This window comes from Cheilinus undulatus, linkage group 7 (genome assembly GCF_018320785.1).
Source record: "Cheilinus undulatus linkage group 7, ASM1832078v1, whole genome shotgun sequence".
NCBI lineage: Eukaryota > Metazoa > Chordata > Actinopteri > Labriformes > Labridae > Cheilinus > Cheilinus undulatus.
The window spans coordinates 50,802,188-50,819,486 of NC_054871.1; the positions used below are offsets into that span (position 1 = coordinate 50,802,188).

The following is a 17,299-nucleotide window of genomic DNA, read 5'->3' on the forward strand; positions in this document are numbered from 1 at the left end:
TGGAACAAATGGAAGCTAAAAAAAACTCTTTCAACATATTTAATGATGCTTTTTGTGACATAATATTGGTATTTCATTCATGCACAGCAGACGGGAGTAGATGTTAAAACTAGCACCTCTGTGTAACAAACCAGAAGTGTGTTGGGCATTGCTGATCAGTTTGAATCGAAAATCAATTCTGAATCAAATTGTGAGATATTAAAAGATTTACAAACATTGCAGCTGCTTTCTCTAAAGCAGGGGTTCTCAACTGTTTGAGTCATGGGACCCACCATCAACTCCTCAAGGAGAATTGCCACCCAAATTTTGGAGATTTTTGTGGTCAATCAGATGTAATTAGTAAGAAAAAAAAAAAGTAGAGATTGGGCCCAAGACAGTACAAAGGGTGTAACAAAACAAGGAAAACATGCATGGTTCATAGAGTCTCACAGACAATTTGGAACAATTTTTTTCCCAGGCACACTTCAGCGACCCACTGAAAAGGACTTCGCGACCCACTTTTGGGTCCCGACCCAACAGGTGAGAACCACTGCTTAAAAGGACTCCTGCCTGCCTTTGTGTGTTGCTTCCACTGTCTGAGTGTTTGTCCTTGTAGGTCAATAGAGGGTGGTTCTCTGCTGCAGCGAAGGTGGACCAGAAATCTCTCAGGTGTCTAAGATCCAGCAGTTTAACTGTGTGCTCTTTCTGCTCAGCTCTGCTCAGCCTCTGGCGCTCCTGGTGGCGCCGCCTCTTTGTTTAGTTTATAACGTAAAATTCATTTACACCCGTTACAATTTGTCACATGTTATCTTGATATTTGAAATCTATTCACCCTCACTTAAAGGTGTTATGAATTAAACGTATGAGATAACAGTGCACAAATTAGAGACAAAGGTTGGGTCCAGCCGCAGACGCCAACCTGGAGTCTGAGGTGAAGACCAAGACCGCACACAAAAACTACCACACCCTCCTTCCATCCTGCCAGAAACTCTGACATAACAAAAGAGAAATAATGTGAAAACTTTCCTCTCCTCATCCTGCCAGCTCCACAGACTGAGCTGTGACATACACACCATGCTCCATGGATGAAAAACTCCCACCAAACAGCTACGAGTCCTTGACCTGGGCCGCACCGAGAGAGAAAAAGAGCTCTCGTTCAGAGAGGGGGAGGGCTGGGTCAGTTTATCAAAGACAGATGATAAAAACAGACGCTGTGAAGAATGAGAGGATACAAAGAGAGAAGGAAGAAGAGGGGCTAAGAGGAGGTAGGAAAGGATGGGAGATGAGCTAAAGGGATGAGAGGACAGGGTTAGGAGAGGAGGGAAGGAGATGAGATGGGACAAATGAGAAGAGAAGGGGGGGACATGTTCCAACAGCATGCAAGCATCAGTCTTTGCCTTGCATGGTGGAGCATTGCTGCACGCTTGCTGTCCACACTACATCAGTTAAAAATAGGGATGAGCGCTGATATCAATGAATGCTTAGATTATAAAAAAAAAAATGTTATTTTTTTGTCAGTGAGTTCATTATTAGAGTTGTGGTGAGACAGGCAGACATAGCAGGCTAATATTTGCCATGGAAATGCTGGATGTTAGGATCAAAAACTGCTTCATAAAGCAATGTGAACTTCTACAGGAAGCTGCTGTTCTCCTGCTGTATCTCAGTCATGTTCTTAAGTTTCTGACTCTTCACAGGCCGCGACTATTCCCTACCATCAGCTGCCAATCAGTTGTCTAAGATCCATTCAGAGTTCGATTAAATGTGCTAGGGTGGGTAGCAGGGATAACCCCCTTTATTCCAGGCAACACTCAACATCATCTTCTGTTCTTGTTTTGATCAAGGCCCCCTGGTGGTGGAATTCACAGTGTGCATTAAACCTGCAGGCTGTATTAAAAATGTCAACAAAGTAAGTATTAAAAACTCCTACCGATCTGAACCACGGGGAGCCGGTTTCTTTCCGGTCCAGGCCTCTGCCATCGCAGGCTGTAAAGCCAACATTAAGATCAGTGACGTCAGTGAACATTTAACTGACTTTACCCAGAGACATCATCGACATTTAATATCCGATGACTTTAAGGAGCAGTTTTACGTCTTTGTGGATCCAGACGATGATTTGAACAGTTTCGACTCGGAGCCAAACATTAACCTCACCTAATAAAGAAAAATGATCCTCAGACGGACCGTAGACTCGACAGAATCACTGGAAGCAGGATTACATAAACACGGCCCAGACTACTAAACACTGATCACCTCAGCCTGCACTCAAATGTTAAGCTGACGTTTTTGGATCCACGGAATAAAGACGGGGGGGCTGTGGAGATTTACTGAGAACAGGAAGCTCTGATGGAAAACCTGCACACGTGTGTCTGTTCCTGATCAGTGCTGCAGCTTGTAGAGACAGAGGAGCAGAAAGCTGCCAGATGATGACTGATGGCCATCAGATTTTCCTCCCGCCTGTGTTCAGGTAAAAATAGAACGAGACGATTGGAAAAGAAAACAAAGAATCAGGGAGAGAACGAACCATAAGATGTTCGGTTCTCTCTCAGTTTTACATTAACACAATCTGCAGACTCTGGAGGAACCTTTAGCCCGTCTGCAGGACTCTGCTGTGCTTAGCACGCTCACAATGACTTCTCCAGAGCTCTTGTTCTACACGACTGTAAAAGTGCTACAATGTTACAGGATGCTGGTTGTGACGGTGAAATCAGATTAGCCATGTGTCTGTGTGAACACAGGACAGTTCTGAGATTCTGAGGTCTAGTTTTTATGGGAAAGATTCTCTGAAAACTGGATCTTTTAGGGCTGACTGGTAAGTATTTTCAGGGATAACAGTCACACAGAATATTGGTAGTTTGTGTAGAACCTTTTAAAGCTCAACCAGGACAAACTCAGGTTTTAGTCATTGGTACAGGGGACAAGAGAGGACGAGCATTATCTTGTAATCTGTGTAAAAAAAAATGAGGTGTTTTATTTGATTCAAATCTTAGTTTGAGCCCCACATGCGGGGGGAGTGGGTGAGGAGAGGGATGGGGAGGTGAACTCGTGTTTTTATTTTCTGTTGTGTGTAAAGCACTTTTTGTTACTTTGCATTGTATGAAAAATGCTATACAAATAAAGATTTGAAAGATTTGATCAATGACTGATAATTAGAACTGATATGAGTTTACAGTAAAAGTGATATTAATGTAATATATAAATATTTCAATATTGGATTTACAACCTGCGATAGAACAGAAACCTGACAGGGATGCACCGTGTCAGGGCTCCTGAGTCACATGTGGCTCTTTCGTGACGATTTGTGGCTCTTTTGTGTCTTAATTTGAAATATTATTCCCCGAGAAAACCTTAAAAAGGGAAACTTTGACATCAGAAATGATTCACATAAGTCAGTTTGTTTCCAAGACTTATACAGAAAGCTTTAATTGTCAAACTTAATGGTCCCATTTTATATTTATCCCATTTTTGTCCTTCTTCACCATTTTTTTGCCACTTGTCACTCAATTAAGATACCATTACCATTAAATACCACTTTGTTTCCATTTTTGACACTTCTTTTTGACACTTTTTCCCAATTGTTGCCACTCTAATCCCATTTTTGCCCTTTTCACCAATTTTTAGCCACTTTTTGCCCATTTAAGCTGCCTTTTGCCATTTAGTGCCCCTTTAGTCCAATTTTGTTTTCCCATTTTGCCACTTTTCACCATTTTTTCCATCACCTTTCGCCCATTAAAGCTACCTTTTGCCAATAAATACCACTTGTTTTCTCTTTTTTGCCATTTTTTGCTACCCTTGACTGCTTTTTTCCCATTGTAGTCACTTTTTTCTCATTTTTTTGGGCCACATTTTTGCCCTTTATCACAATTTTTCAACCACTTTTTGATCATTTAAGCTACATTTGCCATAAAATACCACTTGTTTTCTCTTTTTTGCCCATTTTTGCAACTGCTTTTAGCCACTTCTATCGTATTTTTGCCACATTTCACTAGGGGTGCACCAATCGATCAATCGGCGCCGATTTCGTTAATTTTGGCGGATCGGCGATTGGCCAATCTGTTCATATGAAACCGATCTTATCCACCGATCTTATCTACCTCTACCTACTAAAATGTGAAAAATGAAAGGCTAAAGGAAGTGATATAATTTAGTACTTTGGTCAGCAATGCTCTAAACTTTTCATTTATATTTGAGAGAACTACCTCATGTGCAGTTGAAACAACAAGTTTGTATTGTTTCGCAGGTATTGCTCAATGTTTTTCAATAAAACAAGGTTGGAACATTGAAGGTGTATGCAGTCAGTTAGTCAAAAAAATCGGTATCGGCCAAAATTGGAATCAGCAGGTCAGGCTTTTTAAAGATCAGTGATCGGCCAGAAAATTGCAATCGGTGCACCCCTACTTTTACCATTTTTTGCCAAGTTAAGCTGTCTTTTGCTATTAAATACCACTTGTTTCCTATTTTGCGACTCTTGAGTGCTCCTGACTGATTGTAGGTTATGATACACAATGATTTATTGCTTGAATTTGTTGAAAAATTCAGAAGAAGAGGAACCTAATAATAATTGCATATTAAATTGCAATAGAAATATTTGGGGGGAAAAAATCGCGATTAGATTATTTTTGCAAATCGTTCAGTCCTAGTCCATACTTCACTCAGACAGTTTGTGCTCCCAGCTCGTGAGACTGTACAGTGTGAGTGCATAAATCTTAAGCACTGTTCGGGTGTCACAATCCATTCAGTCACACATGAGAGCTGATTCTCTTACAACACCAGCTGCATTCAGTCTGGTTGGAAGGAGAGAAAAAACATCCCGATATGAGATGAAAATTTATTATCAGAGCAGAAGGGGGAAATAACCCCTGTCTCCCTGGTAATTCACATCCTGCTAAGAACCACTGCACCTTACATTGTTAGTCTACATCTCCAGAATGTATGAAGAAGCCACCAACATAATATAGTAGAAGCTACTGTTTAGTAGTGAGTTCTGCTGGGGTTTAACAGTCTGATGGCAGAAGGAATGAGCGATTCAGGAGGAAAGATAAATGTTATCTCTGTGAAGTCTGAGCTCAGATCAGTCCATCAGCTGAGGGCTGCAGATTAAACATCACTGATTATTTTACCATCAGAGAGAACGCTGCTGTTCTCATCACTCATCTGCTCAGAACACGCAGAGCTTCATCCTCTGCGATCAGCAGACTTTGTTCCAGCTCTCACAGCGTGTTTGTGTTTGTGTATACATGTTGTTAACATGCGAGTCTTTCACCAACCATATGAATGAAGTTATGATGTGTTTATGGGTGCAGCCGGCTGAGTCAGAGCTGGTTTAATATATTTATGGTTGACTCCGCCTGAATGAACTGTGATAACACAGTGATATTTTATTAAACATGTTCGTGTAGCTCCATCACTGCTCGGACCTTGAGCCTCAACAAACACGTTTTAATGAGACACTGACAGCCAGAAACACTGGGAGACTACGTGGTGGAAAATATGATTCGTCCGTTTGTTTTTCTGCATAAAGTTAAAAATGTGTTGAGTCAACGTGCACAGAAACATCTGGACTCGACTAAAGTCAGCGCTGAATCAGAAAGAGAGTCCAGAGTTTATCTCAGCTGAGCCACAGCGGCTCTCATCATGGAAACTACAGAAACCAGAACACCCTGAACACGTCCCCAGGTTACCCTGAGGGTCTGCATGTAAGGACGTTAAACAGACGCTAAAGTCTCACCTGAACATCACAGCGGTCAAACTAGAAGGCTGCAGTGTCTCTAAGGACAGAGAAATAATGGCTATGTAACATTCTGTTCCTGTTCTCAACCAGCTGCATCATGGGCATGGATGCCTGTACGTGACACACAGGTGGTTTCACCATTAGGTAAGGGTAGCCAGCTGCCTGGGGCCCACGCTCCAAGGGGCCTCAGAGGTAGTTGCTATGAGTAGGGCTGGGCAAAACAGAGCTTTATAGAATTTATCAGTATATTTTCTAATGAGATACAGGATAATTAATGGTTTGAATGATATCAAAATACAGGCAAACTCCTGCACACATCAGACAAGTGGCTCCAGCTCCAGCTCCACCAAGGTTGCAGACATATTGTGCAATTCAGACAAAACCCTCCCTTTCACGTGGTTAAAAATGTTTTGAGATCATTCACAACCTTAACATACGTAAATGTCACTGATGAATTTTTGCCAGTGCAAACTGTCCATTTGTGATGAATCATATCAAGATTTTAAAGTATTTTATTGTGACAGACATGTGCACTGCAATTCAGCTAAAATACATTAGTAAGAAAACTTACGCTTTCTGGCCCAGCCCTAGATTTGCGTATGTCTGGAGTTCTCTGGCTTTGTTACCAGAAAAAAATGCTTCAGAATATGTTGTTCACTCACTATGAGTCTTTTAAGCTTAACAGGTACAGGCCTCATACTAGTCTTTGCCTGGGGTCTCAGAAATACCCAAACCACTTCTAACGGGATGTGTGTTTTAATGAGATACTTTAGAACAGGGATGTCCAAACTTTACCCACCGAGGGCCACAAACAGAACATTTTAAGGATGGTGGAGCCACTTTCATATACTTCACCTTTATGATATCAAAGTTAGACAATCCAATCTAATTTCGTTAAAGATATGCTTAGTCAGGGTTCCCCAATTATTTTTTCCCGGAGGCCAAAATACTTTAAGGACAGAAAGCCGAGGGGCCAGACATGTTTTTTGTTGTTGTTGTTGTTTTTTTTTTCTCAATTTGGACACCATTAAAATTTCTTGGATGTTCACATATATATATATATATATATATATATATATATATATATACACACTTACACACACTAAGGGGTTAATTAGTTACTTCAGACAGATGATTTACTTGCAAGTAATCTCAACAGGTCAGGCATGAATATGCTGTCCTTGAATCAGGTGGCACTTTTTCGCATTTTTAACGTTATTAAGAATTTACAAGACTGTAATGTTCATTATAAATATACATTCAACATGACTGTTTATGGCCCTAAAACGGCAACCTATGGTCCACAATATCTAATCTGACCCCCAGATTATTTCACCCAACCTAGGATCAGTGCACAGAGCCCAGAAACAGAGAGAGAGAGGAGGATCCTGACTGCTGTGCTATTTCTACCCGTAGAGCTACGAACCCTCACCTATTGAGTGAAAACTTGACTTATAAGCACACGTCTGAGCCACAACAGTCGTTCTTCTGCATGTCTGTTCACTCTGAATTCCCCTGACATCCATGCATATGTCATGAACAGGGCCATCTCTGTGCGCAATTTTGAAGCTTTTAAGCGCTTTGCCAAGACCAAAAATGCCGATCTCTCATGTCATAGGACAGCCTGTGACCAGATTAGGGTTACATTTTCAGTTATAAAGAATTTGTTCTATCATTATGAGAGTAATTTTTGCCATTTAATGTGACCTGAAGTCAAATACGCCACAGGATTTATAAACCATGTCCTGTTTAAATGTTGGTGTTCGAGACCATAATTGCATGTCTTGTTGACATAAAATTAAATTGATATCAATATTAGTTTGGCATTACAGATTCTTTACATTAAGGCATTAAATCAGGCTGACATTGAACTGAAACACCAAAGTGAGATTTGATGTCTGCTGACAGACAGTGATGCAGGGAAAGTGTTTGCTATCCTGAGAGCAGCTGTTTTAATCCCCCACAGGAATATATGTTTGGTTTAACAAGGCAAAAATCTCTGACATTCATTAAGACCTGAGATGCAGAAAGCAAATCAGAGTTGCGGGCAGGGCTGGACTCAATGAGAGACTGTACAGCTGTGTACAGTGGTTAAATTCTTCATCTTACGAAAAGCAAAATAAAAGTTAGGCAAAACAAATCCCTCTCCTTGAGTTTTAAAAATCATGCAGTCTGTATCAGCCTCTTTTTAGACAGCATGTTTGCAGAGCTGAGGTGATGCTGCAGTTGCGCTGCTGTGTGTCTTTTTACGATGTTCCTCCCTAATCTAAAGAGGGTTCAATGTACCCTATTTAACTCATTTATTGCATCGTATTATGACCTGTCCTTGCTGTATTTATAGAAAAATCATGATAAATTAGGGAAAATTCGTATTTTAAACACCTGAGAAGGTAAATATCGAAAATGAATATATATTTTTGAAATTTCTATCTTTTTTGCCAAAATGTCTCGCAGGCCACATGACACCTGCTGTCGGGCCGGAAGTGGCCCGCAGGCCACCATTTAGGGATGGCTGTGCTAGGTTAGTTGATATGCTTAAATGGCATGTAAATGGCTGACAAGGGAAATAGCCAGTCATTTCAAAGATTTCAAAGGTGCAGTGTGTAAAACTGAATATTAATATCTAGAAGTGGGTTCTAGATTGCATTTCTCTGCTGGAAACTGTGGCAACCAGTTGAATTTAATGTGTATCTGTAATGTGAATACAATACAATACAATATAATAACTTTATTTATCCTTTTTCCTTTATTCCGCTATGTTACCATGGAAACATGTAAAAATCCAAGATGGCGGAATCCATGGAGGGGACCCCCCCTATGTATGAACTAAAGGTTTATTCTGAGTTGTTGTTGTTTTTTTTTTCAAAAAAGCTATTTTTGAATTAAGATGACTAAATACTTATTTAGATAGACCGTCTTAGAAATGTTTTGCTTTATTTTACCAAGTTTATTCAGCTAATGCTACCAGGCTAAATATTACACACTGCACCTTTAAGGGGGCCAGTCCCATTTCAGGGGAGCCCTTGTTAGCCCTGGCTACTACTAGCTCCACTCTGGTGAGAATGAGAATGACCCTCCACGTACTAGAGAATTTACAGCACTGTCTCAGTTTAAGCCACGGTAAAAAGCACATCAGTAAACTGTCCTGTCAAAATGTTTGTTTATAGTATTAGCATGGAAGCATGGCCTCGTGCTTAAACTAAAACATACATTAATCTAAGTAAATTTTCACTTCATTTTATTTATTCATTCCAATACCGTGATTGGAAAGGAGCAGGATGAAGCGAACTTAAAATACCTGCACCTTTCTTAAAACAAATAACCGCTTACATCAGAGGAATTGACATTATAATAAACCCGTGTACATGAGTCCAAATAAAATAAACAAAATTGAAAAATCCATAACTAAAGCTATTCCATCATGACATGCTTTTTTATAACTTCCATATTCTCTGCTTTCCATCTTCTTAAACTGAAAAATGTTTTTTACAGCCCTTTTCTTCTACTGTCAGTGAATTCCACATTTCCCACAAACAGCAGAAATACACATCTGTTTTGTGATAGTCCTCGCCATTTGGTGTTTGAAATTAAATTTTCTTCTATGCTTGTCTTCCTGAGAAACTAAAACAAATAACCTCTGCAGATTTGCAGGCAACAGTCCACGTCTTGCTCTGAACAAAACCAATAACATCCCTAATTCAACCATCTCTTTAAACTTCAACAAACCTGACTTTACAAACAACTCATTTGTGTGTTCCCTGAAATCAACGTTGTACATTATTTTCATAGCTCTCTTCTGTAACAAAAACAATGGCTGTACTGCTAATATAGGTGTTTCCCCAAACTTCAATACAATAACTCAAATATGGCATAATTAGCAAACAATACAAAATCCTCACTGATTTATAATCTAATACATATTTTGCTTTTCTCAAAACAGAAATATTTTTGACACCTTATTCTGAATATAAGCAATATGTGGTTTCCATGTTACATTTTCATCCACTATTACACCCAAAAAAACAAATTTCTGACACCTTTTCTAACACAACTCCATTAATAGACAACGAAACATTCAAACTTAGTTTTACTCCAATTTAGACAATTTATTCATATCAAACCATTTTTTGAGTTTCACCGTCTCATTCTCCATACTCTCTGTTAACATTTTTAAATCATCTCCTGAAATAAGAAAGCTTGTATCATCTGCGAATAGAGCAAACTGCAAGATCTTTGATACATCACATAAATCATTAATATATAAAATTAATAATTCTGGCCCCAAGACCGAGCCTTGTGGTACTCCACATTCAATATGTAAACAATTAGATGTTTTCCCAGCAAACTGTACATACTGTTGTCTATTATATAAATAACTTTTCAACCAACCTAAAACAACTTCTCTCAAACCATAAGAATATAATTTTGAAATTAAAATATTATGATCTAACGTATCAAATGCTTTCTTTAAATCAATAAACACTCCTACTGTGTATTTTTTGTAGTCTGTTGCAGCTGTAATTTCCTCTATTATGTTCATTAATGCTAGATCTGTAGAACGATTTCCTCGAAAACCATATTGGAATTTCAATAAAAGAATGTAGTTTATGTTCGAATCATTTTTCAATTAACTTAGAAAACTGTGACAGTAAAGATACTGGTCTATAATTAGTGTGGGTCTGTTTCTCACGCTTTAAACAATGGAATGACCTTTGCCATCTTCATTCGATCTGGAAAAACTCCTTTGCGAAAAGAAACTAATGCTGTCTTCACATACTACAACTTTAAGTGTTATTGATAAACAAGTTTTGTCAGTGTTACCTTTCTGGGTGAGCCCCCAGTTTAACACAAAAATAGTCCAGTCCGTCTGGGGCTCAGATGGCCTAGTGCTTAAAAACCTTTTCATCCCTGTAGGTCCCATATCCGGGGCTAGGTGTCCTCTGAGGAAAACCTTTAAAAGGCAGTCTCAAAGTCCATCAGCAGAGTCCTGTCACACACCCTATGAAGCCCACAGATCACGGCAAACTAACAAGCTCAGCATTGTCCATTGTCCACCAAAACACAACTCAGACAGGCAGAATAAAATCAGTTATGCTATTTTCCATCTTTATTAACTAAGTCCTAGTAACTTCTACTGAGATTTTACACGTCTGCTGAAATCTGTAAAGAGTTATCTTTACACTGATGCCAAGCTTATTCATGTAGACTTTGCAGCTGCAGAGAAATACTTGGTTATATTTGGGTATGTCATTTCTAAGCTTGAACACTGAAAAAGGACCTCAGGATGAAAGGGTTAAAGGCGCGGGATGTGCCCAACTTTCTCATCCCTGTTTCGGATTTTATCCGCTGTCGTCCTCTATCATTAAAAGTACTAAAAGCCTAAAAATAAATCTTAAAGTTTATATATATTTATTCTCATCGGTCAATAAAAAACTCAGATTAAATTTACACTATAGCCAAGCATAAGCCTCATATTCTAATGTGGGCAGTTTTTCATTTATGTTTTGGAATTTGCTGCGGGCCAATTTAAAATGGGCCGACAGCCGCATTTGGCCCCCAGGCCATAGTTTGGACTCCCCTGCTTGAGAAGAGGTCAGAGAGCTCAGGCTGTAGACAACTACCAGACATGTGATAACAAGCTACCAACATGGAGACACTCAAAGAGATTACAATGATTTTAATTCAATAGAAAAGACAAAAGACCGTTTAACAGAAATCTTTAGAACAGAATATACCATTTCTGTTATGTTAAAGACTAACACTGTTCAAAAGTAGCAAAACCTGAAAAACAAAACTTCTAGTACCTGAGATAGCTGCTTAGAGGAAGAAGAAAACTGAGGGCAAATTCCTGTACAATCTAAATCAAAAAGCAGAAATTGCTCAACATCAGTTTTCTTCCATTGTTGATGCTGTGGTATCAGTTCAGTCTGATTATTACCAGAACCATATCAAAGTTTGAAATTCTGCTGCTGCTGAGTCTTCTTCTACCACACATGTAGAGATGAGAGCTTCATTTTTACCATGTAGCAGCTACAACATGAGAGGCTAGTTAGCAGGTAGCAGTTACCGGTCATTGTGGCATTTAAAGAGTGCTTCAGAGGAAGAAATGGGCCGAGTGACAGTAAAAACATTATTACACAACTCCAGTTATTTAATATTTTCCTCTTCAGGCAGTGAGCCGACTCAAACACACACAGACAGATGGGGTTTCCATCATGAGTGTGTGAGGAGAGCGACACTGAGCGCTGTGGAAACTCCAAACTCTCTTCAGTCAGAGTCTCGACCTCCGCTGACTTTCCTCTCGGCAGACTGAGGCTCATCATGTGTGCATGTGCCATCCATCTTCTGTCTGATGACAGGCTTCTTTCTGTGAAGCGCTTCTTGTGTTTTCATCTGAGTGAGTCTGACACTGACACGTGGATCATTTTATGAGATTTTCTACTGTATCAATAGTCTGACCCTTCTAAAAACACATTTACAGCAATACAATCTTTATAATCTTTATAACAACTTTATTTATATAGCACTTTTAAAAACAAGGTTTTACAAAGTGCTTTAACACTCAGAAAAACAAAGCAGCAAGACAACAAAACACAACAACAAAGACAAAAGACCACTCAAGGGGAGAGAACCTAAACAAGATCAAAACCAAACCATAGGTTCAGCCGAAACAACAATATTACTGAGACATTATTAGAAATACAAATCCATGGAAGTCATAAGAGCTTTGATATGTTTCACATGACTACACCTGAGCTGAGACATCCTGGGACGTCATTAAAACAAGACATCATAAGAACCCACGGGTACCCGGCCAACACCCAACCACAGAACCTGAGACCAAGGGGACTGAAGTTTTAAAAGGCAAGTAAAAGAGAAGCAATAAGAACTAAAACATTAAGAGAAGTAAAATTGTAAAGGAAGAATAAGTGTAAAAGAATATGTCAGAGGAGTGAAAACGCTAAAATGATACAAGTATCAAAGGTAAACACTAAAACCAGTAAGAACTGCCTAAATTAAAAACTCAAGATCATTAATATAGAAAATCAAAACAGTAAGAGGAGTAAGAGATATTAAAACATGAATAAGAAGAGTAAAAGGTACTAAATAAGCTAAAAATCAGAAGTAGTAAAGAATTAATAGTAAAAATAAATAACAGTAAAACAGCAAAAATAGGTGTAGTGTAAAAAGTGGAGATAAAGGGTAAAACGATGATTGAAGGAATAGGAATGAGTTAGAAGACGACATCACATAAAAGCAAGTCTATAAAAATGAGTTTTAAGAAGTGATTTAAAAGCAGTGACTGTTTCTGTACGCCTTATTGCCTTGGGGAGGTCGCTCCATTAATCTTAAAGCGTTCAAGAAACTACAGATCTTCAGTTACATTTTAAACAAAATCTATGGCAGTTTCAGTTGTTATTAACATCCTAACCCTCTGAGGGCACCGTTATGATGGAGGACAGCATGGGCACCCTGACTAGCTGGGTGTGATGCACTATGTATTCTGACACCTTTCCATCAGAACCAATATCAACTTCTCCAGCAATCAGAGCTTTAGAAGCTCGTCTGTTGGATCAAACCACATAATTGATCGACACTGACCACTGCAGACCAGGAACACCCCAAAAGGGCTGCAGTTTTGGAGATGCTCTTTTTGAGAAAGCTAAGGGGATGAAGCTTAGTGGTAGAGTGTTTTTGTGGTATTGTGATTGGTAATGTTAAAGACAAGGGAAGACAATGATCCCCTAATGACCTTGACCTTTGACTCCCAAAGAATTGACCTAATCAGTTAATCCTCTTGTCATTCTGGACATCTTTGCCAAATAGAAAAAAATATTAATAATAAATAAATAAATAAATAAAACCCTTACAGTGGTCTGGAAATTTCATATCCAGTGACCTTGACCTCTGACCTCCAATATCTAATCAGACAAAGGGTTTAACCCCAAGACCCCCCCCCCATCCCCACTGGCCTGTCACTGATATGAGAGCTGCTTACCTCAGGCTGGATGGCTTTGAACACAGGGGCATCCATGAGCGTGATCTGACCCTGAGGAGACACAGACACAGAATAAACTTCACGTTTACATCCAAACAATCAGACATCATCATCATTAACAGGCAGTCACACATTGTAAGGTTACTATGGAAACAGATTCTAGATCAGCTGATCACAGACACACGATGTCCAAAATCCCACACCACTTAATACAGAGATCTACACAGGAAATACCCCCTTCTGTTGATAGTGCTGCACAAATTCTGAATGAGCATATTATACTCCATATCATGGTTTCACTTTTTCCCATACTGCTCGACATAAATGTGTCAAAGACTTTGGAAAAGACGGAAGGGTCAGACGGTGTCCTTCCTTGTCTACCCTGTTGAGTGCAGCATAACAAATACCCAGGTACTGTCATTAACAACTTCTTTTAAATGATAATGATAAATGACACAGGACCAGTCAGTATGCATACACTAATAAGTTGTGGCATAAAAAGTTTCAGTACTTTCGGTTATATATTTAATCTCATTTTTGTGGGAAAATGTTTTCAGTGTAACATCAGAGAATTTCATGCCATTATGACCGGGCATTGTTGATCCCAAGGTGATGTTAAAAAGCACATTTTAGACGTGCAACAGCGCAAGAGGAGTTTTCTGTATCAACTCTACCAAAAAGGCCATGTTTTGAGCAGCTTACGACTTTGCCAAGCATTCAAAGTGTGAAAATAAAAACATTCTTAATTTCTAAGCTGCAATTTTGTCCTGAAAAGTAGTGAAATATTCAGGCAACAAAAGTTTGGAGAGGGATGGAGACGAGGACCTCAACTTTGTATCGGAAGTCAGATGAGCGCCACCATCCCTCATCTTCTCATACCGGAAGTCACTTGACCAACGTCTTCTTCACAGTTTTCTTTGATGAAGAATAGGTGAGTTTTCAGAGTACAAGCACGACGATGACACTAAATTGATTTCAATGAATTGATTAATGATCCATATTCATATATCATTGAGTATAGACGTTATATGGGAAGCCAGTTTGACTGGCCGTACGTGGACGTCGCCGCCATATTGCCAGAGGCAGGTATGGAGTGTAGGTCATACATGTAGATGAGGAATAGGTGAGTTTCTGGGAATAAAAAGCACAAATCAGTGTTAATTTTGGCAGCTATTTTTAATTTTAGTCTTTAGACTAAATGTTTTTTAGTTTTAGTCACATTTTAGTCATTTATACCCTTTTTAGTTTTAGTGTAATTTTAGTCCAAGCATTTATTATCTTGCCTAAATCTGATGCCAAATCATGATAGTGTGTTCTCTGTACTCTATCAAACCTGGGGTCCCTGCTTTCTACAGCTGAAAGGCTAAAGAGAGGGTGTATTGTATTTTGACAGATTTACCCACAGTGGAGAAATATCACGGATTTTGAATGTCCGACGAAACAACATCACATTTTAGTCTAGTTTTAGTCATCTTGACGAAAACTAAACTTCCTTTAGTCTGTTTTAGTCATCACAGATCTATTATTGTTAGTCTTAGTCTAGTTTTTTTCATGGAAAAAAAGGCTGTTGATGAATAGTTTTAGTCAACGAATTTAACACTGGCACAAATGATCAAAATAAATTGAGCTTAATGGATCACGATACTCATTGATCCACATTTAAGACCCGGCGGTGAAACACAAAAGCAAAATCCACTGATACATGAAAATGGATCATAAATCCATTCATTGAAATCAATTAAATCTAATCATTTCTAGCCCTAAAACTATTCTTCATCTACTTATATTTTCTTATGTGGTGGACCTGCCTCCATTAATATGGTGGCGATGCACAAAGAAAACAACAAAGAAGACATTCAGTTTAAGCGACTTCCAATATGAGAAGATGAGGTACAGCTGTGCTCGCCCAAGTACCAGTATGTAGTTGAGATCCTCGTCTGCATCCAGGTTCTCTTGAAACTTTTCAGGCTCAATTGTGAACGACATATCTTTATTCAGTCGCTCACCCCAAAAGGTTTATTCTGTTGAGAGTACATCACCGTTTCAATTAAATAAGGGGTTTTTCTATATGTTAAAGAAGCTCAGCTCGCCTCTTGGCTTAGTACTAGACTCATCTAGACTATTGTGTCCCTTCTCCTGGCTAAATGCTGCTAGACGCTTGAATGCCTGCAGGACAGAAAACTGTGATATTAATCGCTTCCACACCAGGTGAATTTATTAATCTGTGGACAAAAACAGCTATCCCCCACTTCCTCACCCCCAGCGGACATTCCGGGTCACATGATTGCAAACAATGGTTAGAAAAAGGAATAGAGTCAACAACTAGGGGAAGAGAAAGTGGGGAATGGCACACAGCAAAGCAGCCTCAGGCTAGATTTGAACCCATGTGACCTACATTTTAGACCCCAGCCTCAGTACATGGGGCGAGCAAATGTACTCACAAGGACTTCAACACCTCTCATGCGGTCTTATTGAGCCAGTGAAATCTCGACATAGTCTACAGATAGCTCCTTATGTTGGGAGTATGAATGGATGTGTGATGTCAGACACAGCCTCAGACGCAGACTCATGGAGACATGAGACAGAGAAGTAAAGCGAAAGGGCGCCCTCTGCTGGTAAAATGGGGCAGGGAAAGACATGGATGACACCTGACTACAAAGAAGATGTTTTATTACGAGGTGAGCTGTAAAATATTAACATTTACTATCACACACAAGCACTGATGGTACTTACTGCATACTCTTCAGGTGTGACCTTAAGCACATCGAACACAACGGCATCAAAACTTTTCTTCAGGTCGGAGGAAACTTTCTCACTGAGAGACTCGGAGCTGCTGCTCTTCTACACAAACACAAACATAAGCAGGTCAGCTTATCGGTGTAATGTCTACACTCAAACAAAGGACAACAGAGCTGCTATTTATGTATTTATAATGATTATAATTTCCATCAAACAATTACATATCTAGGGCTGCAACTAATGATTATTTTTTATGTCGACTAATCTATCAATAGATTTTCCAATTAGTCGATTAATCATGGTTATTTGGCATACTATTTTGGATCCCCATTTTACGTAAATAGTAGCAATTTAAATAGTAGCAGTTCACCTGCCTTGCAGGTTACAAATAACTAAAGGGTGGCTTTCTTTAAAGTGACTGGTATGTCCATAAAAATAATTAAAGCAAATACAAATAAAGCTTAATGTCAACAAATCAAACTTCCAGCCCAAGTGACTGAACAATAGATTATAATTTCTTTAAATTACAGTGCAGGAGCGTGAGCATGTCAACATGTTCTGGTGTGAGGCTGGCTCTCTTCTTTGAGTAGTAAACTGCAAGTACAGATGAGTTTTTACCGGCTGGTATTTGATTTTACCAATATCAAAAACAACAATACGATGCGTCAACACTTGAATTTCCACGTCTACTAATTTTTATAGTCAACACAAACAATTATGGCGACTAATCGTTGCAGCCCTATACATATCTAAATCAAGATTAATATCAGAAATTCCGTTGTAAATTGTTTTTGATCTCTCCATTTTGAAACTCAACTATTTTGCATTTATAGCCTTTTTGTCAGTTCTAAAGG

The 17,299-nt window shown here is 39.0% G+C and overlaps 1 protein-coding gene across 2 annotated transcripts in view; it reads right to left on the bottom strand.

Annotated features, from left to right (window-relative positions):
* Positions 1–17,299, bottom strand: part of ralgps2 (Ral GEF with PH domain and SH3 binding motif 2) — a 140,273-nt gene that overhangs the window by 87,940 nt on the left and 35,034 nt on the right. For both annotated transcript variants that reach the window (XM_041791516.1, XM_041791515.1), the window contains exons 4-5: positions 16,440–16,547; positions 13,707–13,757 (exon numbers count right to left, since the gene is read on the bottom strand). In XM_041791516.1, the coding sequence (XP_041647450.1) occupies positions 13,707–13,757; positions 16,440–16,547 (159 nt within the window). The remainder of the gene's footprint in view (positions 1–13,706; positions 13,758–16,439; positions 16,548–17,299) is intronic.